General features: G+C 29.0%; 4 protein-coding genes across 4 annotated transcripts; 3 read left to right on the top strand and 1 right to left on the bottom strand.

Annotated features, from left to right (window-relative positions):
• The first annotated feature begins 3,354 nt into the window (after nt 1-3,354).
• On the top strand, nt 3,355-4,682 carry LOC116765462 (larval cuticle protein LCP-22-like). Its single transcript, XM_032654913.2, has 4 exons — nt 3,355-3,491; nt 3,616-4,052; nt 4,156-4,327; nt 4,426-4,682. Exons 1-4 carry the CDS (start codon nt 3,480-3,482, stop codon nt 4,516-4,518), a joined length of 714 nt encoding a protein of 237 aa, XP_032510804.1. The 5' UTR covers nt 3,355-3,479; the 3' UTR covers nt 4,519-4,682.
• Nucleotides 4,683-14,739: 10,057 nt separating this feature from the next.
• Nucleotides 14,740-19,169, top strand: LOC116765470 (endocuticle structural glycoprotein ABD-4-like). Its single transcript, XM_032654921.2, has 4 exons — nt 14,740-14,884; nt 17,405-17,529; nt 18,238-18,412; nt 18,757-19,169. The coding sequence occupies exons 1-4, from the start codon at nt 14,876-14,878 to the stop codon at nt 18,853-18,855; spliced, it is 408 nt and encodes a 135-aa protein (XP_032510812.1). The 5' UTR covers nt 14,740-14,875; the 3' UTR covers nt 18,856-19,169.
• Nucleotides 19,170-20,958: 1,789 nt separating this feature from the next.
• On the bottom strand, nt 20,959-22,523 carry LOC116765461 (uncharacterized). The gene is made up of 3 exons (XM_032654912.2): nt 21,838-22,523; nt 21,569-21,671; nt 20,959-21,243 (listed from the first exon to the last, which is right to left on the bottom strand). Exons 1-3 carry the CDS (start codon nt 22,455-22,457, stop codon nt 21,067-21,069), a joined length of 900 nt encoding a protein of 299 aa, XP_032510803.2. The 5' UTR covers nt 22,458-22,523; the 3' UTR covers nt 20,959-21,066.
• A 668-nt stretch (nt 22,524-23,191) lies between these two features.
• LOC116765460 (uncharacterized) lies at nt 23,192-25,653 on the top strand. Its single transcript, XM_032654911.2, has 3 exons — nt 23,192-23,351; nt 23,886-24,059; nt 24,478-25,653. Exons 1-3 carry the CDS (start codon nt 23,233-23,235, stop codon nt 25,364-25,366), a joined length of 1,182 nt encoding a protein of 393 aa, XP_032510802.2. The 5' UTR covers nt 23,192-23,232; the 3' UTR covers nt 25,367-25,653.
• Nucleotides 25,654-25,895: the final 242 nt, after the last annotated feature.

The following is a 25,895-nucleotide window of genomic DNA, read 5'->3' as shown; positions in this document are numbered from 1 at the left end:
ACATTGATTATTTTTTTTTACTTTTACGTTTTTGGTTGAGAGCAATTTTTTTTTTAATTCTTGTCTTCATTATTTGAATTTTATCATCGTGAACGATATTACAGACCAGTCTTTATAATACATGCAAGAATTAAGCATTTTAAATGCTTATCATAAATAAAAATATTTCAAGATGTGCAAAGATATTAGTTTTGTATTGTTTTTATTTCACGCTCTAAGAATGTATTGTTGACTGAAATAGTTGTGTTCAACAACAATATAAAATTTTTATTTTCGTTCGATAAACATTTTTATAACACCAAAAATGCGTTATATTTTCAGTTTTCGTTTTCAGTTCTCAAAATAGTTCTGTAATTTGAAACACGTGTTCATAAATTTTAATTTTAAAATTCTATATTCCAATATAAACTCAATACATACCCAAACACTTATCTTTGTCATTACTGATATTTAATATTATAATATCTATATATCAAACAAGAATATTGTTGAGTCAAGATAAAATATATATTTTAAATACTAAAACAAGTCTTAAAATTAAGTTTCTACGGGGGCTTTGCGAATTTTCTTTAGAAACTAACACTACAGAATAGACTATTATCAGGTATATATTATATTATCAGTACAAATGATTGATCGCAAATTCTTATTTCAGCTTGCGACTAATAAACACGGACTGATATATTTATCAAGCAATCTCTTCTATTTGCTTAAATATAATTGTTCTTAGATATATGATATTATATCTTTATAATATAAATATTTTTCTTTACAGTGTTAAATTTTGAAGAAATAAAAATATATTTAATTTTCGTTTAAATGAAACTAATATTTTTCGGATATACTAGGCGTTTCAGCAACCGTGAAAAGTAACCGAAACGTCGGGAGTATGTAGTTTTACCCAAAAATAAAGCAAGCGTAATATATCGGAAAAATATTAGTCTCATTTAAATGAATAAAACTCGCGAAAGTCTTAGATCTCATTTTTAATTTCCGTGTTATTCGAACTCTTTATGGACAGAATAGGGTGTCTTTTAAGTATTTATTTACACATCGTCTAAAACAATGTATCACAAATAATCAATATTATACGTCCTAAAAAATTAAAGCGATAAATTGAATAATATATCCAGATTTTCTTATACTCAATGACCTCTGTATTAGATGAACTGAATTAAATAATTCAATGTCACCAAAATAAATGGGCGTGGAAGAGATATAGATAAAAAAAAACATTATAGCTATATATGGTACGGTTTACTTCTATAACATTAAATAGTAAAGGTAAATAATATATGAGATCCAGTTTAAATTTAAATATATGTTGTTTTTTAAAACATCCGACTATGTCATTATTGTTAATTTGCAACTTTATATCATATTCAAAGTAATATGACCAGAATATTTATTGTAGAATATAATAAAGAATATTAAATATATTATTAACAGATTGAATAAAGTAAATAAAGAAATTCAAAAGTACCTACAGTATCTCTCTATAATTAGAAGTCGATAATAAGAAAAATATTTGAAATTTAACCCTTTTAAATTATTTTTTGTATGTTTTCGATAGGCCTTTATTGGAGTAGTAATTTCAAAGCTCGATCAAAAATATGTACAATTTTGTTAAAGTCTGTATGTAATATTGCAATATAATTCAGTATATACAAACCTAAAGAGAATCGTCTAGTTTATAACTTTTATTACACGTTGGATAACTTAAAATTTAGCTTCTTGGAATATTGACCCCTGTTTGAATATATTAATTAATGACGGTATCCGTCTTATAAGTTGGAATTTTAAACACGTTCCCAGTAACCGCTACGTGATTTAACGAATCTTTTATGACAACTTTATTTTTGCTTTTATTTTATCAACCGACTTCAAATAAGGAGGAGATTCTCAGTTTGTTTGTAATTTTGAATCATAAGTCATTATGTGATGGATAACCGTATAAGGGTACCGTAATAATTTCCGGCGGGGTGATGGATGTAAATCGGATTCCCAGGCCGCCGTCAGTCAGGCGAGGTAGAAGTGCCTCTGGGTTCTGTTAGTGGGTATACCGGGAACCTTTTTCCCGGGGAGTCCCACATACCCCTCTCCGTCCCCCGACGGAAAGGGGATGCGTAAGGGATCTTTTACCCAGTGCACAAAAAAGAAAGAGTATCGTAATAAAAATATGAATGCAACTGATGCTTGTATGTTTTATATGATATGAGCGATTCTAACAATATTTCCTTTATTTAAATGAAACTAATATTTTTCGGATAAACTACGCGTGATTTATTTTTGTACAAAACTACATACTCCCGACGTATCCGACCGTGATCACGGTCGCTGAAAAGTAACCGAAACGTCGGGAGTATGTAGTTTTGTACAAAAATAAATCACGCGTAGTTTATCCGAAAAATATTAGTTTCATTTAAATGAATAAAACTCGCGAAAATCTTAGATCTCGTTAATATTTCCTTCTCTAAATTAATTAAAAAAGTCTTGTAAGCATTTTATCCAGTACTTGCTAATAAAGTAACACATTTTATAAATGCTACTACGCATTATTTAAATTCATTAAGCCTTTTCAGTCTAAAACTATAATTAAGATGAAGTTTTTAAACCTATTAAATTATATTACTTTTCTTATAAAATAAATATTAAGAACGTTTAATGAATGGAACATTGTTATATTTATTAAAAAGTAATGTCATATATCATAAGCTATACTTTTCGAGTTAGAAAAGCTTACTTCATGATTGTCGGTTATTCCCTTCATTTTGTCTTCTATTACAATGACACAGTGTTATATATTATTCTTACTTGTTCTGTTTAATTTTGGGATAAAAATATTCTTATCGTTCTAAAACGGTCCAAGGACACGTTGAAGCCATGATTTAATAAATAAAATTTATAAATCAAAAACATACTAAAATGCACAGGAATAAATAAATCATAAATCAGAATGTTAATACACATATTTAAAAATAATAGACACAAAGTATAGAAGTGATATTTTTTTATTTCTTAATAAAATAATTTTAGGATTTTATAAGATATTTTTTTCTATAAAAAAATATTTCAAGTTATAAAACCAATGTATAATTAACATTTACATGTACTATATATATATTTGTAACTAAGAATAAAAGAGTTACCAAAATTATATTTGAGCCATACAATGACAGTCAAATTGTAAAGGTTTTGTTTTATCACAAAAAAAAAAAATCAATTATGTTAAAAAAAGGTCTAAAAATTTCAATGGGAGTTGACGACCTCAAATGTGACCTTTTAAAAAATTACTAATTTAGATAGACCAAGTGTTATTTTAATAAAGACAATTCTTCACTCTAGCGGCAAATTATTTAAATGTTATTGCAATTCCACGTCAAAAGTGGGTGGTACTCTCAGTTATATAAAAGCCTGCTCGGATTTTTTACCCGCATTCAAACTAGTTCATCAAAGCTAGGCAAATCTTACCAATAAAAATGAGATTCGCCGTAAGTAATATATTTTATTTGAAAAAAAAAATCAAGTCTTATTTAAGTTAAAGTAAAAAAATATATATATTTTTTACGCTATGTGAAATTATGTGCAAACTTTAATAATATTTTGTGAATACAGGTGGTCGTATTTGCCTGCGTATTGGCGGCCGTCAGTGCCCAACAATACTTCCCTCAGAACAAGGGACAATACTTCCCTCAGAACGACCAATACAATTACAACAGATACAATAAGTTCAACTACAACAACAACTACAACCGTTACCCCAACCAGAACAGATGGGGTGGCAACTACCAGCCCTTCGTACAGCCCACTCCTTTCCCCCGTCCAGTTGTACCTGTTAAGCCCGTAGTTGTAACCCCTGCTCCGGCTGTTTCTGTTGAAGCCAAACCCAGCCCTGCTCCCGTTCAGGTGCCCGTAGTTCCACAAGTAGTCGTTTCTGAACCAAAACCCTCTCCAGTAGTTCCCGTATCTTCTGTCAGAGTTGCCGCTGACGACCGATCTGCTGAAGTCCTTAAATTCGGAAATGAAATCAGTGAAAACGGTTTCAACTACTAGTAAGTATCAATGAAATTACTTTTTATACTTCTCTCTAATGTAATTATAGTCAACTAAATTAGAAAGAGTACATTTGTCATTTACTTTATTTTTATTCTACAGCTTCGAAAGCAACAACGGAATCGCCGCTCAAGCTCAAGGTGTTCCCCGCAACTTCGGTGGAAACCCTCCCGTAGTTCCTGATGTTATCCAAGGTGCTTTCTCCTGGATTTCCCCCGAAGGCAAGGTCATCTCTATAAGCTATACCGCCGATGAGAACGGATACCAACCCTCAGTAAGTAACATTTCATATTATATCATGAGTTGAATAAATATAAATATAAAATTTTGTGCTTTGTATTATAAAATTAACATTTTTTCTATTTCTTGCAGGGAGACGCCATTCCCCAACCCCCAGAAGTCCCCGCCCAGATCGCACGCGCCCTTGAATACAGTGCCAGATACCTCGCTGGTGCCAAAAACTAAATAAAACCGATTTTTAACACTTTCACAGCAATAACTTCTCTTAACGATGTAGATTTAATTTAAAAAAAGTGTACAAAAAATTTGATGTGCTAATTTTAATAGTTTGTCTGTTAATAATTTCGTGTGATGAATAGCAGGTTTTAATAAAACAGATGCCCCACTCATGCAAGCTTTTTATTTAAAAACTATTTTTACATATTTTTTTTATAAATACAAACATAAGCAGCTTTTTCCTTCTATATCTATAATATTTCTTATTATCATGAAAGTCTCGTGACCAAGCGTTGTAATGTGATAGTATTAGCGTTATTTATTTCTAATAATTATGAATTCCTGTCCTCATATAGAAAGAGCTCCGGGGTATTCTTTATAAATTCTTTCTTTGTGTTAATGAATAGTTACAAGATGATTTTATAAAAAAAAAAACAAAGAATCCATAAATAATTTCTAGCTATCAATACAAATAATTTATCAGTTGAAGTAAAAATAATGTGCAATACGTAAAAAATTGTGCTAAAAACAATAATTACTTTCTTTCAATAGTCTATTTTATTTAAATGCACTCTTCAAAGTAATTTTTTTAGCAAAAAAATAAGTGGCCTTAGAATGCGTAATACATATTGAGATCTAAGACTTACGCCAGTATTCATTTAAATGAAACTAATTTTTCAGCAATCTTGATTACGGTGGCTGAAAAGTAACCGGAACATCGGGAGTGTGTAGTTTTTAAAATAATAATATATACGTAGTATAATCCGAAAAGTATTAGACCCTGATGTTGTTCTTGATAAGGGAGTACAGAAAATTTTAGATTATAATTAAAACAATGAATTTACACATTTTTATTACATTTTATGAAGCTTGGAAGACAATATAATAAATATAATACCATTTTAATAGGAAGACGTTTTAAGTGATGTACAAGGTTAGCGACTTGACGAATTTTATAGTCGTTAATATTTATTAAAAACACTTTGATTGAATTTTAAAAACATTAAGTATTTAAATATGAATGTAGTTATTTTATATCCTGAAACAGAATACCACGGAAGTTATAGAAGCTGCATTTATTTAGTGTGTTTTATATTATTTTTCATAAATGTGGTTAGGTTATTGTGACTACTTGAAAAAGAATTATTATCAATTTACACATTGTGAATTTAATGAGTATTTTGCATCAAATTACAAATAATACTTGCGAGTTATATGGGTCTGCTTCACGGTCAGACCAAGCTTTTTTATTTAATTTTAACTGTATGGGACTTGAAAATTATGCCAGTGACATGCATCTCGTTTTCTGGTGATAAATAGTTGATGCAGCAAGTAAAGCGTGCAAATTCCGAAGCACACTTTCCAAATCGTCTTCAATAGAATACCGAGGAGCTAGCAACTTTACGCCTGTACTCATGTCTATACTCAAGTTGTGGTTACCAATAATCTTTTTGTACGTCTCTATAAGCAATCCAAAATAGAAAGGCGATCGCCTGCCAAAATGTAACAACAGTATTCCACACACGACAGGACCTTTAATTTCTATATACGAAGAAGCTGTCCCGAATTGAAACACTGTCGAGCTATTGCAAGGGTTTTCTTGAAGCTGTTTTAGCTTTTTATGCGATTTTTCAAAGCTAAGGACAGAGAAAATCAAGATTTTCATTAAGTCCAAAGCTCCTTAGAATTAAACAATGACATATCTAAGTCTTGTAACATATATGTACTTAAGCTTAAATGAGTCTGCCTATGCAAGGATAGTAATATCATAGCAATTTTTTGTGTGGTATCAGGAATCATCTGGTTCATAGGGCCAAGTATTTTCTATGGAATCAGCAGCTTTATTTGTGATATAATACTTTATGCATAGAACGGAGCTGCCCCAACAATGTACGGTTCATTTTCAATATATGTTTCGCGTACATGAGAAGTCTTTGTTTTTAACTTAATTAACTGCCTCTATATAAAAACATTTAGATTGGATGAGTGAAAACTTATTTAAACAGTAATTAATTATACTCCTTTAATGTTCTCGATTATGTCATCACAATTAATTTTAGTTTTTACACGTTTCTTGCTGACATCCAATACAGTCTGCTCATCGAGACTCGTCAAACAAGTTTATATCCTCTTTATATAATGTAATCGATTTATTGATATATTCAATAACTAATAGGTTAGCCCATTTTAGGATATATTGTGGTATAAAAGAATTCTTTGCAATTCCTTCATGACGAATTGCATAAAACTAGAAACTATTTCAAACGAATGTTGGTAACTTTGTAAATTAATAGAAAGATCATATAAAGTCTTCATTTTCTCCACATACATATATTTAATAATAAGCAGATACTCGCTCAGGTCGGGCAAAAACATAATACTTATTATATTGTCATTAAACTCTATATTAAGAAATTTTTCGTGTGTTACTAATCTCTTAAAAAAAAACAATCCTTAAACAATTACGCAATACATTAGTACAAACAAATACAAATTCCAGAGTTTCAGTGTAATTTTTTACCTATATACACAAGGCATACAAAGATAGACGTTTATTTTGGTCGATGTTTTAATTCTACTATCGATGGTCATCTATCAAAAGATATAATTTGCTACCCAAGACAACGATAATTGACCTTTTATAAGCAGTTTTATTAATAGTGTACTCTGAATGGGCAGACATAAATAAATGGTTACAAAATATATAACAAACTTTGTGGAACACTTTGCTCTTTACCAATAAAAAATAAAAAAATATATATGTTCTCTGTAATAATGTTTTATTTATATAGATGATCTATTTTATATTTGTAAGATTTAACTACGGACTTAGGTATTGTTAAAAATTATTTCCGCTACAAATTGTTTTGTATAAATGAACGCTCCTGAGAGTTATAAGTTACGTTTATTAAAATTAATGATATGCTATTAAGTATAGTTCTAATATATTCGTGAAAATAGGGAGTCAATGGACTTATAAAAATAACAGAGCTTTTGTCTCCGCTGACGGTCGTTAGTGTAGAAGTATTAAGTGATAATAGATGTTTTAACATTATTTATAAATAAGTTAAACGGTTATTTAAAATACATTTTTCTAATCAATTATGATTGTGTTTTATGAGCTTTGATTAATTGAAATCAAAAGATCCAAATATTTTATTAAATGTAATTATTTTTTAAAATCTCATTTGATTTTTAATAATATACTAGCTGTTACCCGCGACTTCGTCTGCGTAAGAAAAATAATAAGAAAATATGACAAAACTTTAAAGCCCCGTATGCGCCCTGTTTCCCACTCGCGCGTTATAATTTCGGGATGGTCATTCGGGATCTTGAAAAAAGTATCCTAAGTTACTTTTTATTACATCAGCTACCTGCCAATAAGTCCCGTTAAACGCGGATCAGCCTAAAATAGCTGATATAATGATATGATAATGATATAAGCCGAAGCAAACATACAATCGTATTGCGTTTACATATATATAAAAAAATAGGGGTTGGTGATAAAAAAGCAAATATTTTGGGTTGTATGTATTTTTTGATGCCACATTATAAAAAAATTAAAACAAAAAATTTGGCTCAAAAATTAAAAAACAAAAGTTTAAGGGCGAACAACCTTTCTTACTAAGGGGTATGAAAAATACATGTTGGCCGATTCTCAGACCTACTCAATATGCTCACAAAACTCCTCCGAAACGGCTTGACCGATTCTCATGTAAATGAGTACGTGAGCGATCTTTATATAAAAAATTTTATTTATAATATATACGTATGTATAAATGGCATAATTAACGCGTTTGAAAAATTTTAACATCTTTAGTATTATACATAGAAATGTCAAAATGAATATATTTATATCAATAAAAATGGATATGCAAGTAACTCAAAGAATAGAATAGAATCAATTGAAATTCTTTTCAAGTATAAAAGTAAGACATCGTATTAATATTTTAAATAAGTAGTTCAAAGTTCCGCAAAAGACTTATATCTTGTAAATATACAATGAATTTTTCCCTGAATTGTATGTAACTCGCACACACCCAAAGTGTCGGAATCTATTTATTACAAGAACATCATCAAAAGTGGTGTAAATGTGAAACAATAAAAATATTTTATTTAGTATATCGTTTGCCGCATTATATCTGGTTTGTAACCGGTTATTTCTGTACTGATAAAAATTTTAGAGTCATTCAAACAACTAAATTATAAGCCCGTGAAAAGCTTTGAAGATAACAATCAGCGATGCTTTAATTTTCTTAAGTATATAAAAATATTTTAACGGATTTAAAGTATCTGATAAAACAAAGACATTATCATTTGGTCTTGGTTTTGGTAGGTGTCACACTAGTTCAAGGCGGGGACTGTCTGTATCCACGCAACTGGATTGGGCTCATCAACATTCGGTGATTACGCAATCTTACAGAAATTTTGTATAACAGGTTTTAATAAGATTTATTTCTTAGTCGACCTTATAAATCGTGTAATGAAATTAATAAACGCTTATTTATTCGACAAATGAAACTCAGAAAATATTTTATTGGTCTGATGTTCATTCGTAGTTGATGGTAACAAAGATTTTGCAAAATTATTTGAATTTCATCTCTAAACTGTCTAATAATCTCTTTCTTCATTGACGACGTTTATTTATAGCGCCTGTGGAAAAAAACTAGTTAAAACGGAAACATACACTTTAAATAAAATATTTCAACAGGAGTAAGATAAAAAAATCGTTAAACTCCACCACTTTTATGATTATCTATTGAACGTTCAAAACTATGATTAAACATTTTTATGATTAATTTGGTAAAGGGTAAAATGAATAATTTATAATTTATTAGTGTCATATGTTTTAACACCTTAAGAAAAAAAAACGATAAAGGATTGAATGAATTACGTAAATACTACGAAAATAATTATAACTCTCAAAATACTAATATAATTTGTATTACTAAAAACATATATTTTAAAGTTTAATATTCATATTAACACTAAATACCATAAGCGTAATTCAAAATGACTAACAATTTTTAAATGTGCTTTATAACATATTCAATTGGACAACCTTGACCTTTTGACTTAAAGGGATAATATAAATAGGTATTAATACTGGCAGATTACATTATTAATTTTAATATAAAATGCTTACATGAAGAATTAACATAGATTGCTTTACCAGTTTCTGCCAATGGATATTTGTGCAATTTTGTGATAAGAAATATCATTAAGTTTTAGAAATATTGGTCAATGAAAATTTCATGTTTATAATACAATACATTCAAATATTTACCAGAATCAGAATTTTTTTTTATGGGAATACAATAAAAAACAAAAAAAATATATATTAATTTGTAAACTTTTATGTAAAACGTAGCTTAAGTGAATATTATAACTTCGCAATCAATATTTTGTTTGTAATAAATTGATAATAAAGCAGTTTTTTATATTCCATGTTCATACGTAGAACAAAGAGATCGTTAGTGATGCGGCAGATGAGCATTGAGCAGTGTATGAAGCCGTGATACTATGCGATCGCTAGGGTCGGAGCGCGACCTTAGCATTTGGAAGATTCTCTACAGTTACATCTCGCGTACCTACATATGTATAAGTTCTCTGTGACTATCCTGGTACATATCTTCCCACTTAGGCTGATGTTTTATAAAATAAATAAAAAAAAGTATCATTGCATGATCGATAATATACAAAGGACGACAATTTTTTTTGTATTGAGGCTCTACTATTTTGTTACAATTTTGTTACTATTTTGTACAATAAAAGTAAAATGTTAATAAAATTTCACGATAGTTGTATTAGTAGTTAAGATACTACGATATCAATAACAAAAGAGCTATAATATATAGCGTTTGAAGCATGAAAAAAAATTAACTCAATCCCCTATGGCAATAGGATGTAAAAGTATAAATCAACTAACAAGGAAGTAAATATACTACACATAGAGAATACATTGTAATGCTATATATTCTTATTATATACCACGATAAAATTATTAATTTGTTTCACAATAGGTATGTATCTATCGTAGAGAATCGTCATTGTTATAGTCTTAATTTATACAATGTTGTTTGGGAATATTCAATTTCATTTTATGAATAAACGAGAACTAAAACAAAGTAAACAAAATCTAAAAAACATTTATACTCAAAATAAGTGAGTCTATAAGTTATTTATATACATATATATATATATATATATATATATATATATATATATATATATATGTATGTATATGAATTATAAGTTACCAATGACATTCTAGTGATTCCGGGTTTCATCTAAGTTAATGGGTTCACGTCTCCCATATATGGTCCATATTTTTTCTCTTAGTCATCTCTTAAATAAATTATAACATCTAGCGCATAAATATCTGAATAGCCGATGAACGAGTTTTCCACTGGCATACCGATGTTCAGACCTGATATAATATGATTTGGATATTTAAGAATAACATTAAGTATAAGATAACTTTATAGCATAATAATGATAATGTCATTCTCATTAACCTCACGTATAGTTAGTAATTATTAAGGACGTATGTTACTGTTAACTAGTTAGAACTTTGTTTAACAAACACTTAAGCAAGGCCCGGTAATTACCATACAAAATTACGTGACTAAGGAGATGAGACGGCCTCATTTACTAGACTTAATACCATCTTTAGATCACATTAATTGAAAGCCTGCGATTTAAATACTTATTACGTATTAGCATGGTACAAAGTTTTTTCCTAGTTTTAAGTACATGTAGTCGCTTACGCGGACGTGACGTCTCCAACAGACTCTGAAGATAAAAAAAAATTATAAATATACATAATATTTTGGACAAGATTTATAACATGTACATATATGTAGATGTTTCAATGAAAATACAGTGTTATTTATAAAAATTCAATCATTATCAATTCATTATTAAAAAAAAAAAACACTCAAAACCTTCATTAAAAAACCAATAACAATAGTTACAAAATTATTTTCATAAATTTATACTATCCTAAATGTTACCGCACTGGAGTTTAAATCGATCAATTGATAAATAAAGTTGAATACAATCAGAAATTCTTAGAAGCAATCAGTGGGTCTTTCTTAAATATTTAAATATTGGTCAGACTCGAATTCGTTATTTGTTTGAAAGCATAAATAGTACTGGAGAATACGTTACTGTGGAGATGGGTCTAATGTTATACGTTAATAATGCAACACGATGGCGTCCTTAGTAAACGTCAGATGGTAGTTCAAATGTCAACATTTTGTTAAATAACGCGTGCGTCTAGAAATATTAAATAAATAATATACAAACAATATAAAACAACATTTATATTAATCTAGTCTTATATTGTCTATTGTTATTATATTGATTATTAAAATAGTAATCGTGATTTTTCTTCCATATCATCCATTATTATGTCTCGTTGTTCTGACTTATAGGTATGGAATGTATCTTCTTTCAAGTTAAACAATATATATAAATATATTATAAATAACTTTATATTAATTAAATAATTCCTTATGTATTACGACAATATTCATTTACAATACCAGTAATCTTTTATATTTGTCTTCACTTTAGCAAAATTTTCCTGTGGAAGGCTGAACTTAAATAAATAGGTATTACGTTAGCTGACATTTTGTTTCCGAGTTTATTGCGAAATACTAATTATATCTTATTTTTAGGGATGTCAGTATTATACAAAGTTTAATTTAAAATATTTAATTGGTGACACATCGATTGCTTGCAATAGCATCCTAGGCATTAAACAAAAAGCGTTCCGACGAGGACTTGCTTCTTTTTTGCAATACTTGATGCCCTTTGCTTTAATGATGTGTATATTATAACTTACATGTATTTGTTGATGTTAACCTAAAAAACAGGTTTTCTTGAATACATTCTGCAATTATAATAGCATGTATTGACCAATTTGCAAAATTATTATCATAATGTACGTTTAGATAAAAAAAGTATCTGTGAAAACTGTGACGTAATGGATTTCATTGATAATCTTCTTCCTTGAATAGGATTTTTCAATAAACAGTGTCCATACTGAGTCTTCTCATTCGATCTGGTTTAAGTCATTTCCTTTTGTGATAAACATTCACTCTTTTATATGGAACATGTGTCGTCTTAATCAGAAATGCAAATTAAACTGTGTTTTCTTTTACTTCCTTTATTAACTCAAAGTTTTGGTCATGATAGAATATATTTATTAAATATAAAATAAAACAGATGTTTACAGAAATTCTTTCCAAATCGCTTTTCTTCTTTTATTAGCTTTCTTCTTGTTTTTTTTTTATTTTCTTTCCTTCCCCCTTTTTTTAAATTTAAATTTTTTCCAATTGTCTTATCCGTGTGGCTTATTACCTGGGATCTCACGCTGCTCATTGATATTAAAACAGGTCTCGTGTAGATGCAGTATTGTGAACAGTAAAAAATATTATTTATTAGCAATGTTTCGGTTCGTTTTTAGGTTTATTGTATAAATAGCTTTGCCATGACTGCATTCCCATTAATTATAATAATATCTGATAGTCAACCATAGATTCTAAATATTATTCGTCTTTTATAAAACCAACATTGCATAAAATTGGAAGCAGAATGCTTCTGATGTAGTAAATAATTCTAATTTAATATTTTAAAAATAAAAACAGTTCGTTTGTTCCGCTCTTCCTTAATTAATTATTATATGCAATTTTTTTTTTATATAATACAAGGATTCATTTTTATAGTTTTTTATATTAAGTCATTTAGGAAATTTATATATATCTTTTCCGAAGTTTAATTGAGCACTTTTTTTTTTGCTAAGTTTGTGAGTTAGTTTCTCTAAAGTCATTGGAATGCTTAGTATTAAATAAAATTGTTTGCAGGTTAATGTTTATACTGACAAAAATTAAATAAATACAAACTAATAAACTATATTCTTAATATCTTACTCATATCATAGCCTTCATAAAAATCTTTTAAAATTTGTAATACTTTTATAAATATGTATAAATTTATGGTTCGCATCAATGTTTAATACAATTACCTTTTGTACTCGTAAAACAATACGTAAATAGGTTTATTGTTTAAAATTTCGGCCTGTTTAAGTAATCAGATAGCATCTTTTGTACCGCTAGTGAACAATTGTGTTTCATGTATGGGCTGTGTTCATTCTTCGACCTAGCATATTTTCCTTTTTAATAGCAATTAATTTTATTATAATTAATTCTTTTTTACGCAATTCTTTAAATATGGATGTGTTTTTGGTCTAATTTTATCATGGGTGCATAGACATTACATTGCTATCTGCAGTATGTCATGAAGAAGTTTTGTGATGTTTTGATGTATGGTATTACTTAATAACTGTTTAATGAATGATATAATTGGATGAGAACATTTAACTTATTTTTATTTTTTTTTATTTTAAGCGATCCTTGTCTCACTACTTCAGCCGATTTCGTATGAAACCGAATATCAGAAATAGAGTTAAAAATGTTGATCGAAGTTATTTGGTTCAAATACTGCAGTTTTTTAAAATCCCTACGAGTTGTTCTTGTGGAGGATTGAAGAGGAACAAATGCACATTTAAAACTTAAAATATACATTACATAAATACATATAAAACATTTACATTAATTGAACGTTAAATGTACAGCCTGACATAATAGATCAATAATGGAGACGTTTGTATCACTTATCAACCAAAAGTTTAAAATGGTTATAGTTATATATTTTGGATGGATCCAAAGAGTAATATTTGTGGTCATTTACTTATAATAAAGTGTACGTACCATTTAGTCGGACTTAGTTTTACGAGAATTTTATAGTTATTCTATTGTAACCATGAACGAGATAATGTTGCACGATGGCCGAACTCGCAGACTTTTTATTACATGAGTAATAAATTATAACAAATGAAAATTATAAAATTTTATATGAATTTTATTCATTCTAATACGTACCTATTGGAAAGAATTGTATGAGTTTTGACGCATTATTTTATTTAACATCAATCAATATTATGAGAAACATTAATTTTAATACAAATAAACCATTATATTGAAACGCTAAAACTGAAATAGTTCTAAAGAATTGTGTAATTTTGAAGCATGTGGCACTAACACATGTTCTTAAAGTTATTCATTGACGGAGCATTAAAAATATATGTTACTGGAAGGGAATGAGTATAGTTATATTTACTTAAAATTCTGAAAATACGGCCCTGTACTTTTGCAGTCGTTGCAAGCTCCCTCTGCTTGTATGCAATGCTAGACAAACTTGCGTCTCTATAAAAGGGACAGGTGATTAGAAGCTAAGTACAATCCGGTGCAAGCCGCCATCACCTCATGGGATATCTTGCTCATCTTTAAACAGCAACATGAAAATGGTAAGTAACATTTAAAGGGTTGCATGCTTATAATTATTGTAACAAAATAAATACCATTTTATATAATTCTAATACCGATAACAAACATCATAAAAGTAGCTATATTAATCGCTTTGAAAAAAAAAAAGTTTTATTTTAAATTCTTAAATATAATTGTATTTATATACCAAAATAATATAAGCTTATACATTTTATATTCGTTTAACTAAACCATATTTTTAATATTTTTCATAAATATTAAAATAATAATAATGCTTAAATTACCATTGGTTGACAACTATTAAGCAACTATGTATTGTATAAATATAAATTATTTATTAATTAACCCAGACGTTGCCTGCTGATTACATAAAGATTTATATTCCATGGATTTTATTCATCTTATTCAAATCACGCATCTACTAATAAAATAAATGTTTCTTAATAATTTGCACAAGTCTGCAGTTCGCCTTAGAAGATTCACAGGTAGGTTTGTCGCGGGATTTACGCAAGCGCTTTGCATTTTGCAAATACAATACCTAACCTTTGTTTATTTGTCCTATGAACTTTTATATAGATATTGCAGTTTTCATTAAGTTCAATTCTATTCCTAGAGTATTTTGTTATAACGGAAGAAAAGAATTCATATTAATACTGTAGAAGGGTTCTAATAAAACAAGGCATTTTTTGTAATGTTTTTTAACCAATTAATTATTACTATTGAAATGGCTACATATCTTTTAAATATTCTTTTATACAATATATGTTGAATTTTTACTCCACAATACATTCAATATCGTGTATTGTCATACAAATAAGTGTCTACTCTCGCAACAGGCGTGCGAGCGGTTAATTAAGCGCACAACTTTTGTTCTGTACAGGACAATGTATTTTCGAGACAACCCACAAATTCTGGGTCATGTTCCCACAACTCAATACTTGCAAAACAGTTATTATGCAGGCATCTGCATTCGTATGGTGACAATCCGTTCATTATTATTTAAGACTGAAAAGAAACTAAATTGTAGGTATGTTTAAAATTTGTAGAACGTGAAACAGAGTAAAATTAAGATTCTAAAAAGATATTTCCAATAAAATATATTAGTTTAACAAACGTTCAACAAACTTGACCCTAAATATATAAATATTAACTGCAGGTATTTTGCACGCTAACATATTTCGTAATTCTTCTTATATGGATAAAGTCAAATGCGAATCCACTCGTCCTTCTTATATAATCGGCGTGGAAATGAAGCGTTTTTAATGTTTTTTTTATTCATTTTATGTGAATTTAATTTCACGGAACTGTTTTATGTTTAATTTTTTTTTTATATTTATATATGTAACAACTGTGTATGCCTATTTGAAAACTATTTATATTTTGAGTGATGTTAGAGCATATATACATATAGTAAATGCAGTTTACTTATGTCCCTTAGATTGAAGAAATTGTAAAATATGACGAAATATAAAATTACTACCTGGGTAGTTAAATATAACAAGTAACGTCTCATCATATTTTATTACAGGATACTTTTAATAATGATATCTAAATTACTGGAAAAGAGTCCATTTATAATATTGTATATTTTTATTACGTATATGTATACGTATGTACATGTATGTACATGTATGTACATATAATAATAATATTTTAATGTCCACATAAATATAATCAATATGCGTAAACATATGTAAAACTGGATTCCTATAAAATAAAAACTCCATTATTGATTAACAATCATGGTTATATTAAATGTTACCAGAAGTAATTAATGTACATAATATATCAATTCATTACTGGACATATGATTTTATTTATTACATTAATTCTTACTTATTTAACTGCATTGTTTTAGTCTTTAAAAATTATATAATTCAAATCTGTAAAATATATAAAATGATGTACATTTTAATAAGGTAGGAACGTTAATCAGCTGCATTTTTTCTCCATTCATATAAGTCTGTCGAGGTTGATGTCACAATAAAAATTGCCTATTCCAAATTCATATTAAATTCGCTTAAAATCTTTATTAATATTTATCATGTCTATTCGTGGTTGACATTTAAAGTTAAAACAAACTCGTTTTCAATGTTGTGTTGTATGTCTAATTCTATGCGTGTTTTTATCATGCTAACGGCATGTGAAGGATGCTAAATCGAACACTTAGAGATTCACCTGTAGGTGACAAATAAAGGGGGGTTAATCAATTTTGTTTGTGTGTAGATAACAACTTTAATGCAACTGGTTATTAATTATAAAATGTTCAATCGAAATATAATTATTCCAGTATTTTATGTTTAAGTTTAATTAATAAATAATGAAACTCCTTACTTTAAAAATTAGCATATTTCAGATTGTGTGTTCTTGAAGATGAGATTCTATATAATATGATATTTAAATACTGTAGGCGCTCTGAATAAAATAAAATACCAGCACCTACATTTTTTAAAGGAATAAGTAAATAACAAGTAGTACAACTATAAGTTATCGATGTTCTGAAAAGTAATTAGTAATATCTGTTTTGTTTAAAATTTCAGAGAATTTTGTTACTCTTAGCCGTAGTTGCTATAGCCAGTTCAGCTCCCCAGAAGCCGGATAATCAGGTCATAGCTATACTGAAACAGGAATTCGATCAACAGCCTGATGGATCTTATGTATACAGGTAAAAGTTTTGAAAACATCTTGTAAACATTACCCGTGTTGTAATGTTTATGGTGATTGTTTTTGAATTATAAAATCAAAGCATTTAAGAAATAAAAATAATTCCATGCTTACTTTGAATGTTCCTTTTTTTTCGAGTCCAAAAATATCTTTATGTTAAAACTTTCAAAAGTTATATAATATGCAAATTCATATGCTGGTTTTGTAAACATATTTTTAAAATATGAATTTAAAAAATCTACTACAGATCGTAAAAATATTATGATCTGTTTACACCTAGTGAACAATACTTAAATTTTAAATGGCATATAAATTTTGTCTATTTTGAAGTACAATTGAATGTCAAATTGATTAGCATTTCACAGCAACCTTTACTGTAGAGATAACGCAAAAACATCTTAAAAAGTAAGAAAATTGTAAGTGGGTATAAGTTTATTTTAATATTATTGATCAAATATTGTAGGTTAATATTAGAACAGTATCAGAGATAAAAGATTTTTAAAACCTTGAATTGATGTAAATATGATACAAAATATAAAATTACCATTTATTGACCATTATCATAAAAACTAATAGTCTTTTGTATATCAATAATATGAAGTTCTTCAAAAACATAAGATAAAAACATATAAATAATAATAATATCCGCCACGTTTGTAGAATAATTTAATGATTTTTACATAATACTATGATGTAAATATGTTTTCAGCTATGAAACCGAAAATGGCATTAAAGCTGATGAGACAGGAACTTTGAAGAAGGCCAGCAGTCCAGATACCAGTGATGTCATTGTAGCTCAGGGTGCATTTAGCTATACGGCTCCAGATGGCACTGTGATTAATCTGAACTACATCGCTGACGATGAGAATGGTTTTAAAGCTGAGGTAATAATTATATAAAAATTGATTTAATTTTTTTAAAACCTTCATATAACTCTTAAAAGAATACTATATACGTTACTAAAGAGCTTCTTTAATGTATGGCTTTTTTTTTTTTGTTTTATCGCCACTTGGTATGAGCAAATATTGAACTGACAATAAGCTAATTGTGACCTTGTATACTAATACGTATTAAGTAAATTTGAATGTTTCGTATGAATGCAAATCCAAAATTTACCCTCTCAATATTTACTGCCTTATATTATAAGTGCATTACACAAGAATGCGTACTTCGTGATGAATTTTAATAGGCGTTAAACTTGCTTTATTTTGTTTAATGCTTTTTCCAGGGTGCCCATTTACCAACACCTCCTCCGATTCCACCAGCAATCCAAAAGGCCTTGGACTACCTGGCTACTCTGCCACCTCCACCACCCTCGAGAAATTAACCCTAATAACTGAAGCCAACGATGACGTTACGCGACCCTTACACATGATTTATGACTTAAGCCTGTGCCACTTTGGAAACACGTTACCAAAATGCATGATGTTAATTGTATAAAATAAAGTTGTTGATACTATACAGCCTGTTTACAAAATGGCACCTCATATTTTTATACTCAGAGCAATGAAAAAAAATATAAAAATGTATGCTCAATGTTCGATCTGTGATAGAAACGATTCACATTGAATGGAACAACCAAGTTATTTATTATTTATTAAATAAATGCAAAAACAGTGCCAAAGATGCATTGCGAACAGAGTTACTTCGTTTTATTGAAGTTCGGAGAAGGAGATAAAATATTTAGGAATGATGTAAACAACGTCAATAGCAACGAGTTGACAAAATTGATAGCACGGTAGTGTTAAGAGTTAAGGTCATTTCCTAAAAACTTAATAATTTGACATGAAACATGACATAAGCATTATTGTTGGATTTATGAGCCAATAAAATCTATTCGTCACACAACCTGTGAAAACTAATTAGAGACCAAGAATAAATATTGGCGATGTAAATTCTAGACGCTAAAAAAGTGTCATAAATTTTTCACTAAAACTAATTGTTCGCTACACTTTGGCTATAATATATAATTGCTTCTAAACTGTGGGCACTTACTCGCTACGGTTTTTTATAATAAATCATATTCATATAATAATTGATTATTATTTTTTATCGGTTTATTGTCTTTCAAATTTATTTGTTGTATACTTAAAAAACTGAAACGACAAAATAATTCTTTGAGGTTGTAAATCAATTCTATACCTTTTGCATTAACTTTTATGTAAAAATTGCAATTATGGGGCAGTATATTTTATACACAGTATTGCTCGTTAATAATCGAGATTTATCCAGAAAAATGTTCAAAAGTATGTAGCCCTGTCTTATGTCTAGACAAATAATTTTAATAAAACCATTTCTCAATTTATAAAACCTCATAAGTTAAGTCTGAGCTTAAACAAAATTTTGCCTAATATCGGTAAGTGAAGGTTGTCACGTAAGTTTCTTGGAATACATATGACAATGTACATATAAATATTAGTCACAAAATTACAAATTAATTTCAAAGAAATGAGACGCTATTGCACAATTTATTTTTAATATGAAGAAGAACTTAAGTGGGTCATTAAAAACACTTCTCTCAGACATACTATGCAAGTGCAAGTGGTGGAAAGCAAAAGCGGTTTAATATCAAGCTCTTCAAGCTGCGTTCCGGTTATAACCTGTTTGTCCAAGAGAGTGCCAGTCCAAGGTCACTGATGAGACCACACGGATATAAAGTTCAAGCTAAAATATTCAATTACAACATGGTTTTGCTATTTTAATTACTTATCAGTTATTTTTCCTAAATTAATCTTTTGAATTAATTAAAATATATCTGTTATTAATTTTTACCTAATGTTGTTAATACAGAAAGAAATCTCTTAAATTATGATAAGAATTTTTTAAGTATTCTAAAATTATTAGTCCTATCGTGAAACAGTGACTTATAATTATTTTTCCAAATAAATATGATAAAAAAGTAAGTATTTATAGTATAAATACATATACCTAGTTTCAATGTGCATTTGGTGAGATGATGTAACATATTGTTCTACATGTTCAATAGAATTTGACTATGAAAATATAAAGTGTTGAATATTAACATAACCAAATAGACAAAACATTTTATCATTCAACTTCTAGACGTTAGTAAATAGTAATTAATCAAACTTTTAAACAGTTTTTTTACCTTCTTCTTTTAGATTGTTATTAATAACTTTAAATTGTACCTCATATAAATTTATTCTACTCACATTTTCAACTATTACATATAAGTACAATTTATAGCCTTGATTGAAATAAGACTTATGTATAGCTTGAAATGTGTGATATTGTACCAACAAGTTTAATCTGCCACTTTTTTAAAGACCTTTAACATTATTATTTTTTCTTTCAACTTATTTTACCATACTTCTGTTTTCAATAACTCACTTATTAATTTTAAACGATATAAAATATACATTGCAAACTAGTTTTGAGTTTAACGCTGTTGAAAATAAAAACTAATAAAGAAAAAAAAATGATCATTTATTTATCCAAACATACATATTTATGTTGGCGGAGAAGGCTAAGTGCCAAATATTTAGTATATTTTAGATCTTAAATATGAAGCTTAATTTTAAAACGAATCAATGGCCTCAGTCACAGGTGCTGGTGTGGATTTTGTAGCAAGATATGCCAGAGCTCGTGCAATTGCTCTTGGAATGGGTGGAGGCGTTGGCAGATGAGCGCCATATGGCCGGTAACCGTTTTCATCGGCTGTGTATGACAGACTAACATCATTGCCTTCGTTATCCTGAAATCGAGAATAACAAAATTATTTTTCAGTACCAAAATAAATTTAACAATGGACAAAAAATTTAAATCATAGTAGCACTAACAAATTAAAAGAATAAGAGTTTTATAGATGATTTCTAATTGAACACTTTTATTACAGTCCTAACAATATTAAAATAAAATGTTATATTCTGATGAGAAACTTAGTAATATTATAACTTATATCATTCAATGGCAAGCAATCCTTAATCCTTGAAGGTTCAGTTATAATTCTCTTAAAATGGTTATTTTTATTACATTGCCAATCTATTGTAATCTCTATATTTAAGATTGTAATTTCTTACTTTGTAGAATACACTTCCGCTGACGGCTTCACCCGTAGCATCGTTGCTAAAATTTCTTAATTCCCCTTGGCTGGAAATTTTTGTACCATCGCCACCCTCATAACTGAAATTGAAACAAATATATTTTATTCTTTGAATAATGGTTACCTTAATTTTAGTGTCTTGTTTATTATCTCGATAATTCATATATGTTATTATTTTTCAAAAAAACCTTAAAATATATTACTTTAAATAAGTTAGTAATGATAATAACTTTGGAAATAAATTACCTGTAGTGAAAGCTGCCGCTGTGTGAAAAAACGTAATTTTTCTCATCTACGATTTTTACAACAGGTTCACGTTGTCTTCGGGGTTTTTGTGGTATAGGGTTAAATTCAGCAGGTCTCTTAGTAAAGGTTTTTGGCACTATTGTGCTTCGAGCTGGAGGAGTGCTAATAGTTCTTTCTGTTGTCGTCACAGGTTCTTCATTTCTTTTTGTATATTTAATATCAATTGGTTTTACCTCAGATTCTGTGACTCCTTTATTCACAAGTTGCTGGCGTCTTCTTAACTTACGCCTTCTCCCTTTAGACGCTGAACTATTGTTTTCATTCTCCTCAGTATGCGCGCTATCTATTGGAGCATCATATATGACAGTAAGGGGAACAGCCTTTATATCAGAATTGTCGAAATTAATCGACTTCTCTTCACGCAACTTTACCAGTTTACCATTTTGATTTTCCGGTACCACTTCATAGCTTTCAAATGAAGGTGGGTGATTGTATCTATAATTATTTCTATTAACCGATCGTTCCTTGAGAACTGGATTTCTCACATCTACATTTTCTGTTAACACACTACAAAATATATTAAATAACACAATCGCTAAAACCGAATTCGAAATAACCATTTTCAATTACAATTAAATATACAACAACATATCAGTAACACGCCGTCAATAGCAATGAAGATGGGATCTGAATTTTATATTAGCTTTTTGTACACGTTAATATTATGTATACGGTCAAACAACCAGTCAAGCAAGAAAAACAATACACATATAATGCTGTTTACTATAATTTATAATACGAAATAATTAATGTTACGAAATAAATAGAGGTTCTTACAGAAGTTGTTAAAAAACAAAATACTTATGAATAAAGAACTAGTATCAATAATAAAACTACCGTATAAATATAGTTTTTTTTATATATAACCAATGTATTTCTGGAAAGCGGTTAATTGAAATTATGTTTATTTAATTTAATTTTAGTTGAAGTTTAATTAACAGGTAAGAAAAAACACACATTTAAAAAAAAGTTTATTACATGCGTTTAAAATTAAGTCTAAATTGTTATATTTTTTTATGTTTTACGTACCGCTGAAATTATAAGTAGCTTGCATTTCAGATGTCTAATAGATCATGTTTGAACTACGTATGAGTTTAATCACGTTGATTCGTCACCCTTCTTGTCACATTATTGACACCTTGTCGATTGTGCAATTTTTCAAAGAACACCTCTGATAGTCGTTAAGGTTGAAGTATTTAGCGTACACTAAGGCTCCACCGGAAGGCGGGGGGAGGATAGTGTAAATAGATGAGTCTTACATATAAGAAGTCATGAAGTCTAGGTTATCATTCATTAGTAATTTTCGGGAGTGATAAGAATTAAGTAAAAATTAAAATGTATTTCAAAGGTTGCCTTTTTGTTTTAGGTTGCATGATCGCAAGCAGCATTGCGGGCGTCATTCCGATTCTCGCTCAGTCTGAAGAATTTCAGAATAATGGAAGTTATAAATTCAGGTATTATTTTATTATTAAAGATTATGCTTCAGCTCTACCCACTTTCTTTATGTAAGTCATAGCCCAGTCTTAAATTAATGATCACTAAACTATAATACATTAACTATTATATAAGTAACACTTACAAGTATTACTAATAAAATCATCTGTCACATGGTTTCACCTAGTTGTCAAGAGAAATGACGCTTCACAAATTAAGTTACGTATAATTATATTAATGAATTATAAATCCATTTATATAAAAATATGATTTACACCAAATTATAATAGTTTTATACAAAGTCAGTAATAGAATGGAATTAAATGTAACGTTATCTTAGTATAAAGCAATCGTTATAATGTCTAATTAATATATGTATAAGAACTATTTTTCTAGAAATGGTCGCTATCAGATATTGCATCGTTTGATTTATTGAAATAAAATCTTTATGTACCTATATACAAAATATTTCTTAATTAGCACCGTCGAGTAAAAATTTATAATGAAATAAACCATGACTTTTTATAAACAATATTTTTATAATTTTTTTTTAGCTATGAAACGGGGAATGGGATAGTTCGTGAAGAAGTTGCCTATGGAAAAATTCTACCTAGAAGCCGCGATGCAAGCAGTAACGAGGGTGGTGAAAGTAATGAAAGCGAGGAAATTCATGTACAACGAGGTTCTTACTCGTATACCGCACCCGATGGTACTGTCATATCTGTAAGGTGAGATAACAGATATTATTCTTGATAATATAAATCTTAATAGGTTCTGATTAAATTATACAGAACAAAAACAATACCATAAGATGTAATATGCTATATATTTAAATGAAACTAGTATTATTCGGATTTTATTATTTAAAAACTACATAATCCCGACGTTTCGGTTACTTTGCAGCAACCGTGATCACGGGCGGAGGCACCTCGTCTGCCCGTGATCACGGTTGCTGCAAAGTAACCGAAACGTCGGGATTATGTAGTTTTTAAATAATAAAATCCGCGTAGTAAATCCGAATAATACTAGTTTCATTTAAATGAATACTAGCGAAAATCTTAGATCTCATTACATGCTATATATTATTTACGGATGTAAATTTGGTTACTTGTTCTCTTTTAACTGTATATCATCGTTCAATCACAGATATATCGCCGATGAAAATGGTTTCCAGCCAATCTATGAACATATACCAAGCAAGGACAGTTCAAATTCAGCTGAAAAATCTGGAAGAGCTTTAAAATTGTATGCTTCTGAATCTAAATCTGCCCCTATTCCAAAGATAAGCGTTTCTGAGTCGAGTGAAAGAAGTGTAGATGAAATTAAACCTCAAGAAAAAATTGCTCCCGAAATAGTACCTTTAGACGTTTCTACAGTAGCACCTTCATTAGTTTCTGAAGTTACAAACGCTGCTATTCAAAAAGAAAACCCTGAAGTTGTTCCTATGTCTATATCGACAGTTGCTTCTCAAAGTGCATCTGCAGTAACATCTAAATCCTTGTCTGAGAATGTTCCTAATGAAATATCAACAGTGGAGCCAGAAATATCATCATCATCATCTATTATTTCCGAAGATACATCGGAAATGGTTGCCGAAATTTCATCTACATCTGTTCCTGAAGAAGCATCGACAATTATTTCACAGACTGAATCTGAATCCGACTTTAATAAAGTCCCTACAGCTATTCCCGAAAATGCATCTACCGTTATTTCGGAACAAGTATCAGCAGGTTCAACAGAAGAAGAGAATCTCCTTGTATCAACTGAAAGTGTACAAGCAGTAACTGAATTAAAGGCTATAGAAGAAAGTGAATCAACAACAGCTAATGTAGATGTAAGTACTATACCAGCTTCAACTGCAGGCCCTGATCAGCCACTTACTGAAACTGAACAGGGTACCATCGCTTCAGCAGAATTACCTAGCAGTGACGCACCAGAACAATTAGCTTCAAGTGAAGTTTCTGAATCATCAAATTCTACTTCAGCTCCTGAGCAAGCGAGTACAACTGAAGCCGTCAGACAAGAAGCTTCTTAGGAATCTGTTGATTAATCTTTTACAAAAAAAGTTGGGTCATCAGCAACAAAGACCTTTGAATTTGCTACCCCTAAAGAACCGAGCTCTCCAACCGTATAAGCTGAACGAACTTTTAAGAAAATCATCAATTTTAGACAGTGTAATAATAATTTAAAAAAAGAGAAAAAAAATAAGATAATTCAATTTTTTTGGTACGGGTGTATATATACTATATTTTATAATTGTGTATTAAATGTGATAAAATAAAATGTATAATGACAAATAAATAAGTACTAGTTAAGTTTTTATTTCGTGTTTGTTTTATTTTATTTTCACATTATTATTTTAATATTATTTAAAAAAAAAAAATAGTAGTAAGGACATTAAAAACGTATTTAAGATACTTCTGCAAAAATTAAACTCATTAAAATTTAAAATACAAGTGAACATGTCACCAAGTAAAACAAACGCAGAGAAATGACAAATGTTGGAAGAAAAAGGCTTTTTACATATAGTATAGGTTCTTTTATGGTTGGTCAGCAGTCGAGAG

Source organism: Danaus plexippus, chromosome 11, assembly GCF_018135715.1.
Source record: "Danaus plexippus chromosome 11, MEX_DaPlex, whole genome shotgun sequence".
Classification (NCBI taxonomy): domain Eukaryota; kingdom Metazoa; phylum Arthropoda; class Insecta; order Lepidoptera; family Nymphalidae; genus Danaus; species Danaus plexippus.
Note: the sequence above shows the minus strand (reverse complement) of the source record. Positions and strands in the feature narration are given on the sequence as shown.

Bases quoted from the DNA above. Each gene is read 5' to 3' on its own strand.
- LOC116765462 (XM_032654913.2), top strand. The intron at 4,053-4,155 runs GTAAGTATCAAT...TTTATTCTACAG, and splicing joins GAAAACGGTTTCAACTACTA to CTTCGAAAGCAACAACGGAA. The intron at 4,328-4,425 runs GTAAGTAACATT...TATTTCTTGCAG, and splicing joins AGAACGGATACCAACCCTCA to GGAGACGCCATTCCCCAACC.
- LOC116765460 (XM_032654911.2), top strand. From the start codon at position 23,233: ATGTATTTCAAAGGTTGCCTTTTTGTTTTAGGTTGCATGATCGCAAGC. The intron at 23,352-23,885 runs GTATTATTTTAT...ATTTTTTTTTAG, and splicing joins AATGGAAGTTATAAATTCAG to CTATGAAACGGGGAATGGGA. The intron at 24,060-24,477 runs GTGAGATAACAG...GTTCAATCACAG, and splicing joins GGTACTGTCATATCTGTAAG to ATATATCGCCGATGAAAATG.
- LOC116765461 (XM_032654912.2), bottom strand. From the start codon at position 22,457: ATGGTTATTTCGAATTCGGTTTTAGCGATTGTGTTATTTAATATATTT. The intron at 21,672-21,837 runs GTAATTTATTTC...TTTCAATTTCAG, and splicing joins AGCGGCAGCTTTCACTACAG to TTATGAGGGTGGCGATGGTA. The intron at 21,244-21,568 runs GTAAGAAATTAC...TCTCGATTTCAG, and splicing joins GCGGAAGTGTATTCTACAAA to GATAACGAAGGCAATGATGT.
- LOC116765470 (XM_032654921.2), top strand. The intron at 17,530-18,237 runs GTAAAAGTTTTG...ATATGTTTTCAG, and splicing joins GATGGATCTTATGTATACAG to CTATGAAACCGAAAATGGCA. The intron at 18,413-18,756 runs GTAATAATTATA...TGCTTTTTCCAG, and splicing joins AGAATGGTTTTAAAGCTGAG to GGTGCCCATTTACCAACACC.